The 20,264-nt window shown below is 46.3% G+C and overlaps 1 protein-coding gene across 1 annotated transcript in view; it reads left to right on the top strand.

Moving 5' to 3' along the window:
- Positions 1-20,264, top strand: part of C12H10orf67 (chromosome 12 C10orf67 homolog) — a 134,128-nt gene that overhangs the window by 12,876 nt on the left and 100,988 nt on the right. The window contains exons 3-5 of the mRNA XM_066585702.1: positions 4,909-5,052; positions 7,065-7,139; positions 9,246-9,407. Coding sequence (XP_066441799.1) covers positions 4,909-5,052; positions 7,065-7,139; positions 9,246-9,407 — 381 coding nt within the window. The remainder of the gene's footprint in view (positions 1-4,908; positions 5,053-7,064; positions 7,140-9,245; positions 9,408-20,264) is intronic.

The raw sequence follows: 20,264 nt of genomic DNA, 5'->3' as shown, positions 1-20,264 counted from the left end.
AGGGCTTGAACGTCACAGGGGGAAGTTGTAATGCCTTCCCTGTCTTTCAATTGGCCAGAAAAGCACGCTAACGTCTCAGAGAGGAAACTGAAAGTAACCGGAACACCGCGTGGTACTCGTTACGAGTAACGAGCATCCCGAACACCCTAATATTCGCACGAATATCAAGCTCAGACGAGTACGCTCGCTCATCTCTAGTAATTATTAAAAAAAAAAGCCTGAACTATTGACATATCACAATATTTATCCTGTGTGGTGAAGGCCATTTAAAAAAAAACTGCCAGAAATGCAAATGTTTTTTTAACTCCCAAAGAATTTGAATCAAAAGTGATCAAAACGCCGTATGGAACCCAAAATGGTACTAATAAAAACCACAGCTCACCCCGCAAATACTGAACCCACGCACAGCCCGACTGACGGAAACGTAAAGCTACGGGGAATATGGCAGCAGAAAGCAATTTTTCTTTAAAAAAATGTTTTTCTTTTCCTAAATAGTAAAACCTAAAACAAAAACGATATAAATTTGGTGTCGCCGTAATCGCACTGACCCGCAGGACAAAGTTCATAGGTCATCTTTACTGCACTGTGAACGCTGTAAAAGCTAAACCTACAAAAAATTAGCTCAATAGCATTTTTTGTGCAATGTCTCCCACTTCATTTTTTTAATGTTTTTCCTTACATTATATGATACATTAAAAAAATATAACTCCTTCTACAAAAAACAAGCCCCGTATGGCCGCGTCAATAGAGAAATTAAAAAGTTAGGGCTCTTGGAAGGCGGAGACGAAAAAATAAATTCTTTCCGAGATCTGTTAGTTTCAAACTTGGCCGGTAATCGGATATTAAACTCACCTGTGTGAATAGGGCCTAAGAGAGCTGCTGCCAGACACCCCAGTTCTGGTCACCGGGGCTCAGGAAAGATGTTCTAGTACTGGAGGGGGTTCAAAGATGGGCCACTAAACTAATACATGGAATGAAGGGACTGGAATACCCAGAGAGGCACCAAAACTGGGGTTATTCACCCCGGAAAAAAGATGGCTAAGGGGCGACCAAATAACCATGTATAAGTACATGAGGGGACGATACAAGGATCTCTCCCAGGATCTGTTTACACCCAGGACCACGACGGTAACAAGAGGACATCCGCTACGATTAGAGGAAAGCAGGTTTCATCACTAACACAGAAAGGGGTTCTTTACTGTAAGAGCAGTTAGACTGTGGAACTCTCTGCCTGAGGACGTGGTGATGGCAAAATCCATAGAGGAGTTTAAAAGGGGACTTGATGTCTTTCTGGAGAGGAAGGATATTACAGGATATAAATCTTAGGTTAAAGGGGTTGTCCCGCGGCAGCAAGTGGGTCTATACACTTCTGTATGGCCATATTAATGCACTTTGTAATGTACATTGTGCATTAATTATGAGCCATACAGAAGTTATAAAAAGTTTTTTACTTACCTGCTCCGTTGCTGGCGTCCTCGTCTCCATGGAGCCGACTAATTTTCGCCCTCCGATGGCCAAATTAGCCGCGCTTGCGCAGTCCGGGTCTTCTGCTGTTCTCTATGGGGCTCCGTGTAGCTCCGCCCCGTCACGTGCCGATTCCAGCCAATCAGGAGGCTGGAATCGGCAATGGACCGCACAGAAGAGCTGCGGTCCACGGAGGAAGAGGATTCCGGTGGCCATCTTCACAGGTAAGTAGAGAAGTCACCGGAGCGCGGGGATTAACCCCTTAATGACATGGCCTATTTTGGCGTTGAGGACCAAGCGATTTTTTTTGGTATTTTTCCATCTCCATTTTTCAAAAGCCATAACTTTTTTATTTTTCCGTGGACGCGGCCGTGTAAGGGCTTGTTTTTTGCGTGGCGATCTGTAGTTTTTATCGGTGCCACTTTTGGGTATATAGACAATATCGTAAATTTTTTATTTATTTTTTTTAATGATAACAGGGAGAGAAAACGCATCAATTCTGCCATAGATTTTTTTTTTTTTTTTACAGCGTTAATCATGCAGCATAAATGACACACTAAATTTTTTCTGCGGGTCGGTACGGTAACAACGATACCAAAATTGTTATATTTTTTTTAGGTTTTTACACTTTTTTGCAATAAAACCCCCTTTTTTTGGAAATCTTTTTTTTTTCTCTATAGCTGCATTCAAAGTCCTGTAACTTTTTTATTTTTCTATGTACGGAGCTCTATGAGGGCTTATTTTTTGCGAGACGAGCTGTAGTTTTTATTGGTACCATTTTGGGAAATGTACGGCTTTTTTGATCACTTTTATTGCATTTTTTGTGAGGCAAAATGCTAAAAATTAGCATTTTGCCTCTGTTTTTTAGCGTTTTTTTTTACGCTTTTTGTCGTACAAAATAAAAAGCGTGTTTAACTTTTTGTACACGTCGTTACGGACGCGTCAATATCCAATATGTGGGGTTTTAGTTTTTTTTCCCTTTTTTTATGCTAATATTAGAAAAAGCATAAAAAAGGGGTTTTTTACATTTTTTTTTTTACATTTTTCTTTTTTTTACACTTTTCTTTTCTTTTTTTTTATACTATTTGAGTCCCTCTGAGGGACTTACATCACTGTGCCTATGATCGCTGTCATAAGGCATGGCAGAGCTACTGCTCTGCCATGCCTTATCGCTTGTACAGCGATTATAGGCACAGGCAATACAGGACGCCAGTGTCTGGCGTCCTGTTGCCATGGTGACAGGCCGGGCTCTCGCGATAACATCGCGAGTTCCGGCCGGGGACACACAGGGATCGCGATCCCTCTGTGAACTCTTTCCCTGCCGCGATCTACTTAGATCGCGGCAGGGAAGGGGTTAACAGCGGCGGGCGCATCTCCGATGTCCCCCCGCTGTTGGAGCGGGACGCCGGCTGTGACTGACAGCCGGCTCCCGCTGCGGGATAGCGCGGGATCTTATGTGATCCCGTGCTATCTCCAGGACGTACCAGGTACGTCATGTTGCGGGAAGTACCAGGCTGCCATGACGTACCAGGTACGTCCAGGAGCGGGAAGGGGTTAAGGTAAGCGCTCCGGTAAGCTTTCTGTACGTCCCTGCATCGGGGTTGTCTCGCGCCGAAAGAGGGGGGGGGGTTGAAAAAAAAAAAAAAACTGTTTCGGCGCGGGACAACCCCTTTAATTGTCAATCCGGGTATACAGGCAGGTAGGAACTATTAGGGGTTGATCCAGGGAACAGTCTGATTGCCATTAGGGAGTCGGGAAGGAATTTTTTCCTCAAAAGGGCTAATTGGCTTCTGCTCTTGGGGTTTTTTGCCTTCCTCTGGATCAACAACACAGGAGGATAGACAGGCTGGACTAGATGGACATTGTCTTCATTCGGCCTAACGAACTATGTTACTATGAACATCCCCATACACCATAAGTGATCAGTGAGCCATGCTCTACTCAGCGGATTCGGACTACATTGCCTTTAGTTCTCCTGCCCTGGCTGGTAAACGCTTCCACAGATCCCTTCTGCATTACATTTATAGCGACTGATCGCAATCCTATTGTGCTGTCTACAGAGTACACATAACTATGAGGCTGCTGTATCTGTGAACCAGGCGCTTCCCCTTATCCTCCAAGGCATTTAAAGGGGCTTTCTTGGACCTTAAAGCAACCCTCCGGGCCCCGGCACACAGCAGAAGCTTCTACGCCTACCTGATGCACAGTCTTACATCTGCTTTGATTAAAGGGGTTTTCCAGTTGTAAATTATTCATGGCTTATCGTCAAGATAATTCATCACTAGCAGATTATTGGGGGTCCATTGGGACCCGCTGATGATCAGCTGTTTGTACACTGAGCTGATTTCTGCAGGCTTCATATTGCAGGCAGAGTTCGCATGCATTTCATTGCCTGTAATACCAAGTGTGGCCACTACAGTGAGAATGGAGCTGTCTGCTTCCTGCAGAATTAATTTCGGTACACAAGTGCACCAGCCTGTCAAACAGCTGATCAGCAAGCGGCCCAGGCAGCTGCCAGTATACTAGTGATAACTTATCCTAAGGATAGACCATCAATAGTTTACAATTGGACAATCCCTTCAACCAGTGCTGTCCTCATGAGCAGCGCTGGCCAGTCAGAGCAGCATGTGGTATCTTAGATTACTAATGCGCAGTGTGCATCAGGCAGCTGTTTGTCCATCTTGGTTTTGTCCAGGCCCGGAGGGTCACTTTAATATTGATGGCCTAGCTTTTAGATAGATCATCAATATCCGTTCGGTAGGGATCCAGTTACTGACACACTTCCAGTGTTGCGCTCTTTTCATCGTTTTTCAGGTACCGCTCCATACTTTGGTAGTGGCATTGCCTGGTACTGCAGCTTAAGGCACAGCCGGTCCCCAGCAATCTGATATTGATGGCCCACCTTAGATATACATCATTACTATTAAAGAGGTTGTCTAGGAAGCTAATAAAATGGCAACCGTCTGTGAGAAACTGCTCCTAGAATGTAACTAGGATGGGTTGATGGGACATGCGAGAATGGGGGGAGGGGTGGAGCCTAAGGGTGTGTTCCCACGTAACAGGTATTGGCTAACGGCTAAGACTCCGCCCAGCCGCACCTGCTAATAGCCACACGATCTTGCCGACCTTATCGGTATGATCGCGCTTCCAGTGACAACCGCGGCTCGATGAAATTGCATCTGCAGGCCGGTAACTGTTACATGGGAGCGCTCCGTTATAACACGCTGTTTGTTCCCGGCAGACAAATAAAAGGACAGTAACTTTGCAAACAGTCTTGCATAGAAATCTCCTGCTGTTCCGTGTCTACAGCTCCTATGCAGACCTTTGTGTCTCCATGGTTACAGACTACAAACTAACCCTGTGTAGTCGGAGCCTGCAGCCATGCTTCCTTTCCTCTGTCCCCTATTTCTTGCTGACACTTAACCTCCGTCCATCTTCTTCTAGTCTCTGGACACCTTGAAGAAAGAGGTTGTTTTGCAAAAAAGTCTCCTGCAAGCGGAATACAAGCAGAAAATTGAGGCAGAAGCGCTGGAGCTTTACAGTCGTATGAATGATGCCGTCCGGGATCTGGAGATGGTTCACAAGAAGGTAAAGCATACCGTAATATCTCAGGTTATCAGAGCCCCCTGATGAGGTATCTGCAGTAGCGGTCTATACAGAGCCAAGGGGGCGGCTATATCATTACTACCGTCTGTCTGTACCCCAACCGCTACACACATGCTAATCCCAATCCAATGAATGTTCATTCCAGCTGGGGGAGAGAAGAGCGGCACCCAGACTGTTCCCCACTTACTACATTGTGATTGGATCCCATCAGTTTTGGCGTGATCCGCAACATTAATCTCATGTGTGCGGGCAATGTAACACGGAAAAGACCTGTGTAGTTCTGCGAGACATATAATGGGGGGCGGCTGCTCTCCTAAGTGCAGAGCTACTATTATACCACTAAGACTAATAGTTCGCACTGTGTATTTTGATTCAATTGTTTGTAGTTAACCCTTTCCAATCCAATTTTGGATTCAGGGTTTCCTAAAAGGCTTTCTCGTTTTGCTGTTTTACAACAGTGCCATCTCCTGGCTAAAGCCAGTGTGTGTGCACCTGAGAGGCCCCGACAGCGGATTAGCTGGCAATGGACAGTAAGAATACCCTGTCGGACGTCTTCTGACATTGAAGCTGTACAAGCTTCGATCAGAATGTAGGAAGACGTCAGACAGTGGATTGGAAAGGGTTAAAGGGATTGTATCAAGAATACAAATAAACCCCAATCAACAGGATACGGGATAACTTGCTGATTGGTAGGGGTGTCACCGCTGAGACCCCCACCAATCTTGAGAGCGGGGGTGCTGTGGCCCCCATCCTCCTCACTGTGGGGTTACAGCATGCCCGGCAGGGAGGAGGAGGCTGAATGGAGCTCTGGTCGTGAATCAGCAAGTTATCTCCCATCTTGTGGATACACTGGTGGTGTCGGGGATATTAATCTGCTTGTTCTGCAAGTTGTAATGTGAACAAGACCAAAAACTAGTGATGATCCTAAACAATCCACAGATCCTAAAGCTCTGTCGTGTGTCTCCTCTTGCCGGCTCTTCCTCTCGGTGGTCCTCCTCATTGTTTCCAGTGCAGATACATTTTTACTACACAAAAAAAACCTGTATTTTCTAAAAACTGCAATGTCCCTTTAAAAGGTTGGTCTCAGTTAGAAACACATGGCTGCTTTCTTTCAAACACAGAACCACCCTTGTCCATAGGGATGTGTGTGGTATTGCAGCTGAGCTCTATTGAAGTGAATGGGAGCTGAGCTGCAATACCAGACACAACCCACAGCCGAGGGTGGCGCTGTGCTTGGAAGGAAAAACTTTAAATCAGCATGAAGATTTTTTTTCAAATGATGTAGCCTCGAGTCCTGCGGATTGCGGACGGTTGGACTTTCTAACCACAACAAAGCGCCATCTCAACAAATTACATTATTTTTTTACAAAACTTCAAGGACGTCTGTCACCTAATTGCGAGCAGATGACGCGGCTGCATGTGCTGCTGCGATGAATCCATAGATACTTTTATCACTTTCCAGTGCGTTACCATTCCTGAGATATCCCTCCTCAATAGTGTGGCGCACCATATGCAAATTAGTCCCGCACTTCCTTCCCTGAAAACCCGCCATCTCTAGCGCCATCCGCTGGAGATATCATATGTTCCACCTCAGAGCAATCAGGCGCAGTAACAGCTTCTTGGCCTGATCGCTCAGAGAGGCGCACACTGCAGGGGAACGTCATACACGATGTGGCATTAATTTGCATATGGCGCTCGACGCTATTGAGGACAGACATCTCAGGAATGGTAACGCACTGGACACTGATAGCGGTATCTGCAGATTCATCCTGACGTCATCTGCCCGCAGCGCTACAATTGGGTGACAGACGTCCTTTCAGTCTCGCACCGTTTTAGGGCATTGTGTGAGTTTTCGGACCCACAGACCCTGCAGGACGTCCGTACGGCGTCTTAGTGTAACATCGTTGCGCCCGTTTTGCCTCTGTGCCGTTTTTTAGCTCGCAGTTATTTGCTTTTCTCTTGATTTTAAGACCTTTACTGTCTGTTATTTGCAGAAAGTCTCGACTCTCAGGAAAAGCTTTCAGCAGCAGCTGATTGATGCTCTCGCTGTAATAAGGGCGAAGTATGAGGTGAGTGCGGCGCGGTGGGAGGGGCTTCTAGCTCCATTAGCGTTTGTAATACTGACTTGTTTTCTTGCTTGTAATAAAATGACACACAAGAAATGATATTTGACATTTCCAAAGTAGATTGTTGCACTGGGAATAACCTGTAAGGGCATTAGTAATGTTCTTGTAAATACCATAAACGACGCCTTCCTCCCCTCCCCCGCTGGTGTTCAGCCGCCCCTGATTGTCACTTCTGGTTGCAGAGCGATGACATCAAGACAACAGGACACGTGACTGTTGCTGTTAGTCACTGGCCAAAGTCAACCAGTCATTGGCTGCAGTAGTCACATGACTCTGGTGTAGGTGACATCATCACTCTGTAGGTAAATGCAGAGACCAGTGGGTCCCCAGATGCCCTCTGCAGAGATGACGTCACCAACATGTGACCACTGCTGCCAATCACGGCTCACTTCAGCTGGTAGATAATTTACCGCGATCACATGTTCGATTGCGGTGTGGATTTTGGTGCTTATCTGATCAGTGGGGTCTCCGTATGTCGGACCTCCACAGTTCAAGCATTGATGGCCTGTCCTCTGGTTTGGGGACAAAATTCTGTCACTGCACCGGAGGATGGAGGGGATTATATTACCGGTGAGTCATCTTCTCAGCCGTCCCTCCATTCTGCCGCTTCTGTGGGGCGCTAAAATGACCACCATCATTTTCTAATTGCACTGTACACTGCTTTGTGATGGTGATCACATGAGTAACACTGGCCAATCACAGAGCAGGGATAGTGTATTGGAAGTCCTAACTCTACCAATGCACTATGTGTAGTCTAAAAATGGGGGAGGCTTCCTTGGCCCCCCAAGAACAGCATCCGGAGAGACCACCCACTGAGAATTTTGTCCCAAAACCAAAGAGTTGCTTTAGGCAGTGGTATTTAAAGGGGCGGTCTGGAGAGAAAGGGTTACATTGAAATCTGCTCAGAGCTGTATAAAAACACAAGTTATACTCGCCACACCTCATTCCTCGCAGCTCCCATTCCGACAGTCTATGGTCCCGCACTGCACTGTTCAGGCAGGGTCATGTGACCACGGATGCCAATTACCAACTGATCCTGAGTTACATACAGGCAGTAATTGGCTGCAGTGGTCACATGACCCAGTGATGGCACATTGTTGCTGGAACCAAAAAAAGAGGGCAACGGATTTCAGATAATTTCTTTTAATCTCTGTACCTCCCCTTTAAGTCACAAAACCCCATTTATCACATAGTATTGTGGGGTTGACCAGGATTAGAAAAATAAGGCTTCCAGAAACTGTGCCCCACCTGTCCATGGGATGTGTTCAGCTCTACTGAAGTGAATGGGGTTGATTCGTAATACCACATAGAACCTGTGAACAAGAGGGGCGCTGTTTTATAAGAGCAGCATCCATGTTTTGGTGATTCTGGAAACTCCTGTAAACAAATTATTTCTTTAAGGTCATATTTACTCGGCTGATATTGTCCTGGGAGTTATGTGCCTTCCAAGATGCATTAAAATCGCAAGAAAGTATAATGCATTATTTTCAATTGCTGTATTTACATGTGATAGATAACACAGGGTCCACCATTCACAACAGCTGATGTCACAGCTCACCTCCTCCCCTCCCTGCACAGACAGGATTACACTGAGAGGTGACACCTATATATAGATAACACAGGAGCCACCATTTACAATAGTCACAGCTCGCCTCCTCCCCTTCCCTGCCGAGATAACAAAACATACCTACAACACTCTCCCATAGAAGTTAGTGGGTCTTCTCCTGCCCATTGTGTCTATGGCCCATGAGTCTGCTGCAACGCATCTTTCTAAATGCTGATAACTGCAGTTCAGGCAAGGTGGCCGCCCCCATCGTCATGGACAGACAGTAGAACTGCATACAAATCTGCTATCTGAACGTAAAAGCTGATTAGAAAAATGGGAAATGTATCACCATCTGGTTTCAATTAGCGCAAAAAATCTAGGGGATCCATTCCCTTCAGATGAGTCCAGGTCCGGTGGCCCTCGTATAGTCAGCAGGCTTCAACGAAAGCTAGAGCAGTTGTGTTGCTGGTTCTATTCACTGCATGTGGTTGTGTTTTTGACAGAATCATTATAATGGAAACTCAGAGTTATTGAAAAGCGACGACTCGTATGCAGAATCTGCGAAAGTCCGGGAGTTACGAAGAAAGATTATTGAGAAGGAGTCGCTAATCCAATCGCTGGAAGCGCAAATCTCCGAACTGGTAGATAATGAGCCGCCTAAACAGGTAACAGAGGTGCTTCCACGCCGGTTAGTGATGGAACAAGTGCTAATAGTGAAGATTCCGTCATGATGGATCCCATCATTTATAACATCCGTCACAGCGGGTGAAGTCAGCGGCTGGAGATGGCGGGACTGCCTGACACCACTAACAACTGAGTAATGGCTGATATTAGCAGTTATGTCACAAGTGGCTGCAGGAGGCCCCGCCACGCCTCCCGCCACGCCTCCCGCCACGCCTCCCGCCACGCCTCCCGCCTCGTCTCCTTTAGTAAATACTTGCATTCCCCATAATATAACCGTTCCGGAGACTCTTTACTTTGAACTTTGAATGTTTTGTTCCTCTGTTATTCCTTTTAAAAATGTATGAGTATGTTGGCGCCAGGATGTTCCCCAGGGCCCACTCCAGCTTTAAGCAGACCTTTTTGGCATCAGAGTCTCAGTGGCCCCTTTGCAGTGTGTCATGACACATTCAGCAGGAGATCTGCCACAGCTCATACTATGACCAGCTCTACTCAAGGGCTTTGCAGATCATATAAGTAATTACAGCACAGGTGATGTCCTTTCTGACTGGAGTTTTTCAGTTTCCCTTTTCTATTCTATCTCTCCCAGACCACCATGACAATTTCTCCTGGCCACAATTTGTCTCTGCAGAATTTGATACACAGAAATCTTTGGTGACCCCTGTAGACCGCACACAGTAAATGCTGCTTATAGTGACCCTCTCAGTGTAAAAGTGCCCCGACTTAGCAATAATGCCTTCTTTGTGCCCCCAGCCAGTAATAATACCCCAGTTTGTCCTCATTCACTAATAATGTTTCCTTTTAAGAAATCATTCTTGCTTTTCAGAAATAATGTCCCAATTTGTGCCCTTTTAGAAGTAGTATCTCCTTATATATAATAAAATAAATAAAGCAGTCAATACTCGCCTCCCCGTCGCTACCTGGCAACTGTAATGGGCGGTCTGCCCCCCGCTGACTTCTTCATTGAACAGTCATGTGACAAGCACATGATCGCTGCAGTTAGTTCTCAGCCTCATTGACTACAGTGATCATGTGACTGCACAATCTGTAAGTCAGCGGGGGCACAGCGCGCCCATTTCAGCTTTGGTATTATTAACCACACTTCAAATTCAAATCAAGTGGCCCCGACTGCTGTACCTGACCCAGCAGCCCGGCCCCTCTGTGACCCATCTCTCAGGCCGGCAAGTGTAGTGGACCCCCCTGTCTCAATGGGCCCCCTGCATCTGCCCGGGTTTGATGTTTGTTGACAACAGGCCTGATGTCACCAGTTGGGGGGATTTCTTTACACCCTGACACCGTCCAGTCAGTCCTGACAGTATCAGACGGTGTAGGGACACCATTTTTGACAAGGGGAATGGTAACACCCAGTCTTCAATGTGTTCATACATTTCCAGGAGGAACACCAGAGGGACAACACAACATACAGTTCTAATTAAAGATGCTCCAGAATTGTTATTCTATAAGGGATACAAGTATTTACTAAAGCGGACAAGTCAAGAGAGGTGAGATGTTCTGCACAAGGACATCGTCTGCAAACTGCGCCGTACAGTCAAAAAATATAGAAGGTTAACAGAACGGAAGCAAACTGAAAGTTGTCTGTTAGTTTTGCCGTTTTTGAAAATCTGCACGAATGGCTGTGATTTTAAGGCTGTATCCGCATGGGCGACTTTGTAGCGCTATTTTGTAGCAATACAACATAGCTACAAATGGCATGTATGAGAAGCCGATGCGTTCTATGGGTTCATCCACATAAGCGATGTTTTGTGGCCTGCTACATTGCGAGACTACAAAATTGCGGCATGCTTCTAAACTGCTGCGATTTGCTATGTTTTGTAGCCCATGTTTCTCTATGGAGCCTGTTTGTTTATCGCATCACATAGCAGAAACTTGTGACTTTCATGCTATGCGATTGTAACATTAGTAAGTCTTATTAACTGTCTTGCTACAAAAGCGCAATCAATTTTGTCATGTGAGAAAATTGCATGTAGCAGAGATGCAAAAAACAAAAAAAATGCCTCACTGACGCTACAAAATCACGTGTACATAGCAGCGATATCAGAGCTATTCTGTAGCAGCGATATTGCTGTCGCCCGTGTGGATACAGCCTAACGGGTATCTTTCCTTTTGGTGTGAACACGATTTTATGATTTTTCGCTATTTAAAATGTACCTGGCGATTCCGAATAAGATGCTGCACAAGAAATAACACTATTTCTGGCCATTATATCACTTGTATCCTGCATTTATCACCAGTTTTCCCTCTGCAGGCTCTATTTCTAGTTTATCTCATTCTCCGTTCTGTATGAGTGGGTGGTGGGTGTGAACTGCTGCTATAATGTCTCCATACACTGTACACATAGGAGAGCAGGATCTCTTCTCTCTCTCTGAGCTGGTGGGTGTAGACCGCTGCTATGATGTCTCCATACACTGCACACATAGGAGAGCAGGATCTCTTATCTATCTCTCTGAGCTGGTGGGTGTAGACTGCTGCTATGATGTCTCCATACACTGTACACATATGAGAGCAGGATCTCTTCTCTATCTGTGAGCTGGTGAGTGTAGACTGCTGCTATGATGTTTCCATACACTGTACACATAGGGGAGCAGGATCTCTTCTCTATCTCTGAGCTGGTGGGTGTAGACTGCTGCTATGAGGTCTCCATACACTGTACACATAGGGGAGCAGGATCTCTTCTCTATCTCTGAGCTGGTGGGTGTAGACTGCTGCTATGAGGTCTCCATACACTGTACACATAGGAGAGCAGGATCTCTTCTCTATCTCTGAGCTGGTGGGTGTGGACTGCTGCTATGATGTCTCCATACACTGTACACATAGGAGAGCAGGATCTCTTCTCTATCCCTGAGCTGGTGGATGTAGACTGCTGCTATGATGTCTCCATACACTGTACACATAGGAGAGCAGTATCTCTTCTCTATCTCTGAGCTGGTGGGTGTGGACTGCTGCTATGATGTCTCCATACACTGTACACATAGGAGAGCAGGATCTCTTCTCTATCTCTGAGCTGGTGGGTGTGGACTGCTGCTATGATGTCTCCATACACTGCACACATAGGAGAGCAGGATCTCTTCTCTATCTCTGAGCTGGTGGGTGTGGACTGCTGCTATGATGTCTCCATACACTGTGCACATAGGAGAGCAGGATCTCTTCTCTATCTCTGAGTTGGTGGGTGTAGACTGCTGCTCTGATGTCTCCATAGACTGTACACATAGGAGAGCAGGATCTCTTCTCTATCCCTGAGCTGGTGGGTGTAGACTGCTGCTATGATGTCTCCATACACTGTACACATAGGAGAGCAGGATCTCTTCTCTATCTCTGAGCTGGTGGGTGTAGACTGCTGCTATGATGTCTCCATAGACTGTACACATAGGAGAGCAGGATCTCTTCTCTATCCCTGAGCTGGTGGATGTAGACTGCTGCTATGATGTCTCCATACACTGTACACATAGAGAAGAAATCCAGCTCTCCAGGATCTCTTCTCTATCCCTGAGCTGGTGGGTGTAGACTGCTGCTATGATGTCTCCATAGACTGTACACATAGGAGAGCAGGATCTCTTCTCTATCCCTGAGCTGGTGGATGTAGACTGCTGCTATGATGTCTCCATACACTGTACACATAGGAGAGCAGGATCTCTTCTCTATCCCTGAGCTGGTGGATGTAGACTGCTGCTATGATGTCTCCATACACTGTACACATAGGAGAGCAGGATTTCTTCTCTATCTCTGAGCTGGTGAGTGTAGACTGCTGCTATGTTGTCTCCATACAGTTCACACATGGGAGAGCAGGATCTCTTCTCTATCCCTGAGCTGGTGGGTGTAGACTGCTGCTATGATGTCTCTATACAGTTCACACATAGGAGAGCAGGATCTCTTCTCCATCTCTGAGCGGGTGGGTGTAGACTGCTGCTATGATGTCTCCATACACTGTACACATAGGAGAGCAGGATTTCTTATTCTCTAGCTCTGAGCGGGTGGGTGTAGACTGCTGCTATGTTGTCTCCATACACTGCACACATGGGAGAGCAGGATCTCTTCTCCATCTCTGAGCGGGTGGGTGTAGACTGCTGCTATGATGTCTCCATACACTGTGCACATAAGAGAGCAGGATCTCTTCTCCATCTCTGAGCTGGCGGGTGTAGACTGCTGCTATGATGTCTCCATACACTGTACACATAGGAGAGCAGGATCTCTTCTCCATCTCTCAGCTGGTGGGTGTGAACTGCTGCTATGATGTTTCCATACACTGTACACATAGGAGAGCAGTATCTCTTCTCCATCTCTGAGCTGGTGGGTGTAGACTGCTGCTATGATGTCTCCATACACTGTACACATAGGAGAGCAGGATTTCTTATTCTCTAGCTCTGAGCGGGTGGGTGTAGACTGCTGCTATGATGTCTCCATACACTGTGCACATAGGAGAGCAGGATCTCTTCTCCATCTCTGAGCTGGCGGGTGTAGACTGCTGCTATGATGTCTCCATACACTGTACACATAGGAGAGCAGGATCTCTTCTCCATCTCTGAGCTGGTGGGTGTAGTCTGCTGCTATGATGTCTCCATACACTGTACACATAGGAGAGCAGGATCTCTTCTCTATCCCTGAGCTGGTGGGTGTAGACTGCTGCTATGATGTCTCCATACACTGTACAATTAGGAGAGCAGGATCTCTTCTCTATCTCTGAGCTGGTGGGTGTAGACTGCTGCTATAATGTCTCCATACACTGCACACATAGGGCAGCAGGATCTTTTCTCTATCTCTGAGCTGCTGGGTGCAGACTGCTGCTATGATGTCTCCATACACTGTACACATAGGAGAGCAAGATCTCTTCTCTATCTCTGAGCTGGAGGGTGCAGACTGCTGCTATGATGTCTCCATACACTGTACACATAGGAGAGCAGGATCTCTTCTCTATCTCTGAGCTGGTGGGTGTAGACTGCTGCTATGATGTCTCCATACACTGTACACATAGGAGAGCAGGATCTCTTCTCTATCTCTGAGCTGGAGGGTGCAGACTGCTGCAATGATGTCTCCATACACTGTACACATAGGAGAGCAGGATCTCTTCTCTATCTCTGAGCTGGTGGGTGTAGACTGCTGCTATGATGTCTCCATACACTGTACACATAGGAGAGCAGGATCTCTTCTCTATCTCTGAGCTGGAGGGTGCAGACTGCTGCTATGATGTCTCCATACACTGTACACATAGGAGAGCAGGATCTCTTCTCTATCTCTGAGCTGGTGGGTGTAGACTGCTGCTATGATTTTTCCATACACTGTACACATAGGAGAGCAGGATCTCTTCTCTCTCTCTGAGCTGGTGGGTGTAGACTGCTGCTATCATGTCACCATACACTGTACACATAGGAGAGCAGGATTTCTTATTCTCTAGCTCTGAGCGGGTGGGTGTAGACTGCTGCTATGATGTCTCAATACACTGTGCACATAAGAGAGCAGGATCTCTTCTCCATCTCTGAGCTGGCGGGTGTAGACTGCTGCTATGATGTCTCCATACACTGTACACATAGGAGAGCAGGATCTCTTCTCCATCTCTGAGCTGGTGGGTGTAGTCTGCTGCTATGATGTCTCCATACACTGTACACATAGGAGAGCAGGATTTCTTCTCTATCCCTGAGCTGGTGGGTGTAGACTGCTGCTATGATGTCTCCATACACTGTACAATTAGGAGAGCAGGATCTCTTCTCTATCTCTGAGCTGGTGGGTGTAGACTGCTGCTATGATGTCTCCATACACTGTACACATAGGAGAGCAGGATCTCTTCTCTCTCTCTGAGCTGGTGGGTGTAGACTGCTGCTATCATGTCACCATACACTGTACACATAGGAGAGCAGGATCTCTTCTCTGTCTCTGAGCTGCTGGGTGTAGACTGCTGTGATGATGTCTCCATACACTGTACACATAGGAGAGCAGGATCTCTTCTCCATCTCTGAGCGGGTGGGTGTAGACTGCTACATAGTAACATAGTATATTAAGTTGAAAAAAGCCCCATGTCCATCTTGTTCAGTCTATTATCCAATGTTGAACCAGAGGAAGGCAAAAAACCCAATGCGATAGAAGCCAATTTTTCTAATTTAAGGGAAGAAAATTCCTTCCTGACTCCAATCTGGCAATTGGAATAATCCCCAAATCACTGGCCCTCCTGAAGTTATTAATGATTATAACATATAATATTGTTTCGCTCAAGAAATACGTCCAGGCCTCACTTGAACACTTTTATCGAATTTGCCATCACCGCGTCCTCAGGCAGAGAGTTCCACAGTTCCACAGTCCCACTGCTCTTACAGTAAAGAACCCACTTCTATATTGCTGTAGAAACCTTCTTTCCTTCTAGACGTAAAGAGCGCCCTCTTGTTACATTCACAGTCCTGGGTATAAATAGATGATGGGAGATCTCTGTACTGACCCCTTATATATTCATACATAGTTATTAGAGCGCCCCCTTGTTACAGTCCTGGGTATAAAGAGATGATGGGAGAGATCTCTGTACTGACCCCTTATATATTCATACATAGTTATTAGAGCTCCCCCTTGTCACAGTCCTGGGTATAAAGAGATGATGGGAGAGATCTCTGTACTGACCCCTTATATATTCATACATAGTTACTAGAGCGCCTCCTTGTTACAGTCCTGGGTATAATAGATGATGGAAGAGATCTCTCAACTGACCCTGATATATCTATACATAGTTATTAGAGCGCCCCACAGCCGTCTTTTTTCTAGACTAAATAACCCCAATTTTGCTGACTTCTCTGGGTATTGTAGTCCGCCTATTCTGTTTATTACTTTAGTTGCCTGCCTTTGTACCCGCTCAAGCTCTGATATGTCCTTCTTGAGTACTGGTGCCCCAAACTGTCCACCATATTCCATGTGTGGTCTGACCAGTGACTTGTAAAGAGGAAGAACAATGTTCTCATCATGTGCCCCTAGACCTCTTCTGATGCTCCCCTAGATCGTATTTGCCTTGGCAGCAGCTGCCTGACACTGGTTGCTCCAATTAAGCTTACAATTAACTAAAACCCCCAAGTTCTTATCAGTGACGCCAGAGGTTGCCCATTAGAGTGTAATGATGACATGTATTTTCTCTGCCCGTGTGCAGAACCTTACATTATCAGAGTTACACCTCATTTGCCACTTTTCTGCTGAAACCAACAACTTCAGATCCGTATGTAGCCGCACATTGTCCTCTCTTGTGTTAATTACTTTACATAGTTTTGTATCATCTGCAAATATTGATATTTTACTGCACAATCCTTCTACCAGGTCATTAATAAAGATATTTAAAAAACAAGGCCCAAAACTGCCCCCTGTGGTTACCCCTCTAGTAATGGTGACCCCTCCAATACTGCCCCCTGTGGTTACCCCTCTAGTAATGGTGACCCCTCCAATACTGCCCCTTGTGGTACCCCACTAATAATGATGACCCCTCCAATATGACTCCTTGTAGTACCCTACTAGTAATGGTGACCACTCCAATACTGCCCCTTGTGGTACCCCACTAGTAATGGTAACCACTCCAATACTGCCCCTTGTGGTACCCCACTAGTAATGGTAACCACTCCAATACTGCCCCTTGTGGTACCCCACTAGTAATGGTGACCACTCCAATACTGCCCCTTGTGGTACCCCACTAGTAATGGTAACCACTCCAATACGACTCCTTGTAGTACCCTACTAGTAATGGTAACCACTCCAATACTGCCCCTTGTAGTACCCTACTAGTAATGGCGACCACTCCAAAATTATACAGCTATTTTCCTTGAGGTCCTCCAGGATAGCAGCTCTTATAAACCCTTCAAACATTTTACCTATAATAGAAGTAAGACCCTTACTTCGACCCCTTTTTCAATACTGGCACCACATTGACTATGTGCCAATCCAGTGAAACAGACCCTGTCATGGAGTCCTTATATTTAAGGAACAGCAGCCTGTTTATCACATCACTTGATCCTCTTAGAACCCGGGGGTGTATGCTGTCTGTACCCGCCGATTTGTCTATTTTAACTTTTTGAAGGCGGCTCTGTACTCCTTCCTGGGAGACTGGTTACATTTAGTGGAGAGTTTACATTATCACTCTGCATCTCATCTGACATGTCATTTTCCTCGGTGAATACACTGGAGAAAAATCTATGTAATAGATTTGTTTTCTCCTCATCACCCTCTACAATTTCTCCTACATTATTTATTAAAGGGCCAACACTTTCAGTATTAATCTTTATTAGAGATGAGCGAACCTACTCGGCCACGCCCCTTTTTCACCCGAGCGCCGCAATTTTCGAGTACTTCCGTACTCGGGTGAAAAGATTCGTGGAGCGCCGTGGGTGAGTGGGGGGTTGCAGTGGGGGGGGGGGGGGGAGAGGGCTCCCCCCTGTTCCCCGCTGCTACCCCCCGCTCCGCCACACCTCCCCCCGCCCCCTGGCGTCCTCCCCCGAATCATTTCACCCGAGTACGGAAGTCCTCGAAAATCGCAGTGCCCGATCGAGTAATTACTCGAAACGAATACGTTCGCTCATCTCTAATCTTTTTACTATTTACATAGTTGAACAGTTTAGGGTTAGTTTTACTCTCTTTGGCAACACGTCTCTCTGTCTCCATCTTTGCTGCTTTTTATCTGATTTTTACATAATTTATTTTTATTATATGTCTTTAGTAGAGATGAGCGAGCACGCTCGGATAAGGCAGTAACTCGAGCAAGCATCGCTCTTCTCGAGTAACTGCATACTGGTCCGAGCGGGGGGGGCGCCGGGGGAGGGGGAGATATCTAACTGCCTTAACAGAGTGTGCTCGCTCATCTCTAGTCTTCAGTGCTTCTTTGCGCCTTCTTTTACTAATTTAAACACTTTCTTTTTGTTGTTTATTGCCCCTTTACATCTTTATTTTATCTTTAAATTGTTTTTGCCTATAACTACCTGTAAGGTATGAACCGCTCACAGTTAGTATTTAGGATGCTTTTAAACATTCTGTCTGTACTCTTATTTTTGAGGACATAGAATCATAGACTGGTAGAGTTGGAAGGGTCCTCCAGGGTCATCAGCACCTCCAGGGTCATCGGGTCCTCCAGGGTCATCAGCACCTCCAGGGCCATCGGGTCCGACCCCCTGCACAGTGCAGGATCACTAAATCATCCCAGATGTCTGTCCAGCCTCTGTCCCAGTCAATATGGGGTTTAGGCCATCTCTCAGTTGATTGAACTTTACCTTCCTAAGCTTAAGTATTTTTGTACCCCCCCCCCCCCCTTATAAAACTCTCTCTATTAAAAGACAAGTGGAAACTTATGATTTTATGGTCACTATTTCCCAACTTGCACCCTTGTTATTCCGTCAGGCCTGTTGGTTGATATTAAGTCCAGAATGGCCGTCCTTGTAGTCTGGTCCTGTACGAGTTGGGTAAAGCAATTCTCTATGGTTACAGATAACGGGGCCATTCGCCTGTATTGTGAAGCAGACATCTCTTTGGGGGCTGTTTTACGTTTGTTGCTGCTTTGTTTGGAGTACAGCATAGCACCGCCAACTACATTATTCTATATTCCAAACAAAGCGGAAATAAGCAGGAACCTTGTATACGGGCAGCAAAGAGGCGTCCGCTTCACAATGCAAGTGAATGGCTCCGAGTGTTCCCATCACAGTGCAGCGGCTGTGACGGAGACTCCGAACACAGTCATACAGAATGTTAAATAACGCTATGTGAACACTCCCTTAGCTGCAGCATCAAGTGCGAGCGTCTATTCACCTGTCCATAGACTTCTCTGGGCAGCGTAAAACGGCAACAAGCAAAGCCCTCCCCACCCTCCTTGTAATCCACTACAGTATCTCTTACTGGTGATGGATTTCACGTGACAACAGGCAGTGGACAGCAAATTAGAAGGAAGGGAGACCCCAGTGGGCAGCTCTTAGAGGGATTTTTCAGCATGAAAAGGTCATTTTTGGTCGTACTTTGGTGTCTGCTCATCCATGTACAGCAGCAGTGCCGTGACGGGTCTGGCAGAGGGGTGAGGACATTGGACCTGTACATCTACACCCCTCCATCCAGCAGCCTCTTATCTCTGCTGCTGCATATCCCTGTGTCACAGGTCCCAACACAACTGAGAATGAGCCCCGCTCGGCACGGAATGTTCTAGGCCTTTTATGGAATACAAACTTGCCTTAAAAAAAAGTAAGCGCAAAAGTGGCTGTCACAATGTAACTGTATGAGGGGAAAATGCCTTCAGCCTTGTGAGGAGCTCAAAATCTTCAACCTTTTATGGAAATGCAACTTTTTTTTCTAATAGAGAATAATAGAAGGCTGATTGTGAAAGCGAAGTTCTTGCAACTTGGAAGTTGCTGAGTGTCCGTGTTGCCCCGACCGCATGTCCTGTCCAACTGCTCCACCTAGTGGAGCGCTTCAGAATACATGTGATTAGGACTCCAGGCTACAGCTCTGTTAATATGGCTGCATCGGAGGTCGGGGGGGTTGTTAGTTATCAAACAGTAACCATCAGCTACAATTCTACGTTGGTTGGAACTTCATGTAGCATCAAGAGCCTTACACTGAATGGCCACTTTATTAGAGACCGCCATGTATTAGCACATCACACTTCCTTTGGCCCTCAGAACTGCAGCAATTCATTGTGGCGTCCATCTGCAGGTATCAGAGGAGCCCAGGTGTGCCAAGAAAAGCTTCCTCACATTATTACTCCACCAGCCTGACAGGAAGGGGTCAGCGATTCATGCTGCTTGCGCTAAATTCTGCCCTCCCATCAGCAACAGAAACCTGAATCCATCTGACCAGGAGATGTTTTTCCGCTGCTCGGTGATACAAGTTTTGCGCTC

Source organism: Eleutherodactylus coqui, chromosome 12 (assembly GCF_035609145.1).
Source record: "Eleutherodactylus coqui strain aEleCoq1 chromosome 12, aEleCoq1.hap1, whole genome shotgun sequence".
Taxonomy (NCBI): Eukaryota; Metazoa; Chordata; class Amphibia; order Anura; family Eleutherodactylidae; genus Eleutherodactylus; species Eleutherodactylus coqui.
This window is presented reverse-complemented; position numbering and strand designations above follow the sequence as displayed.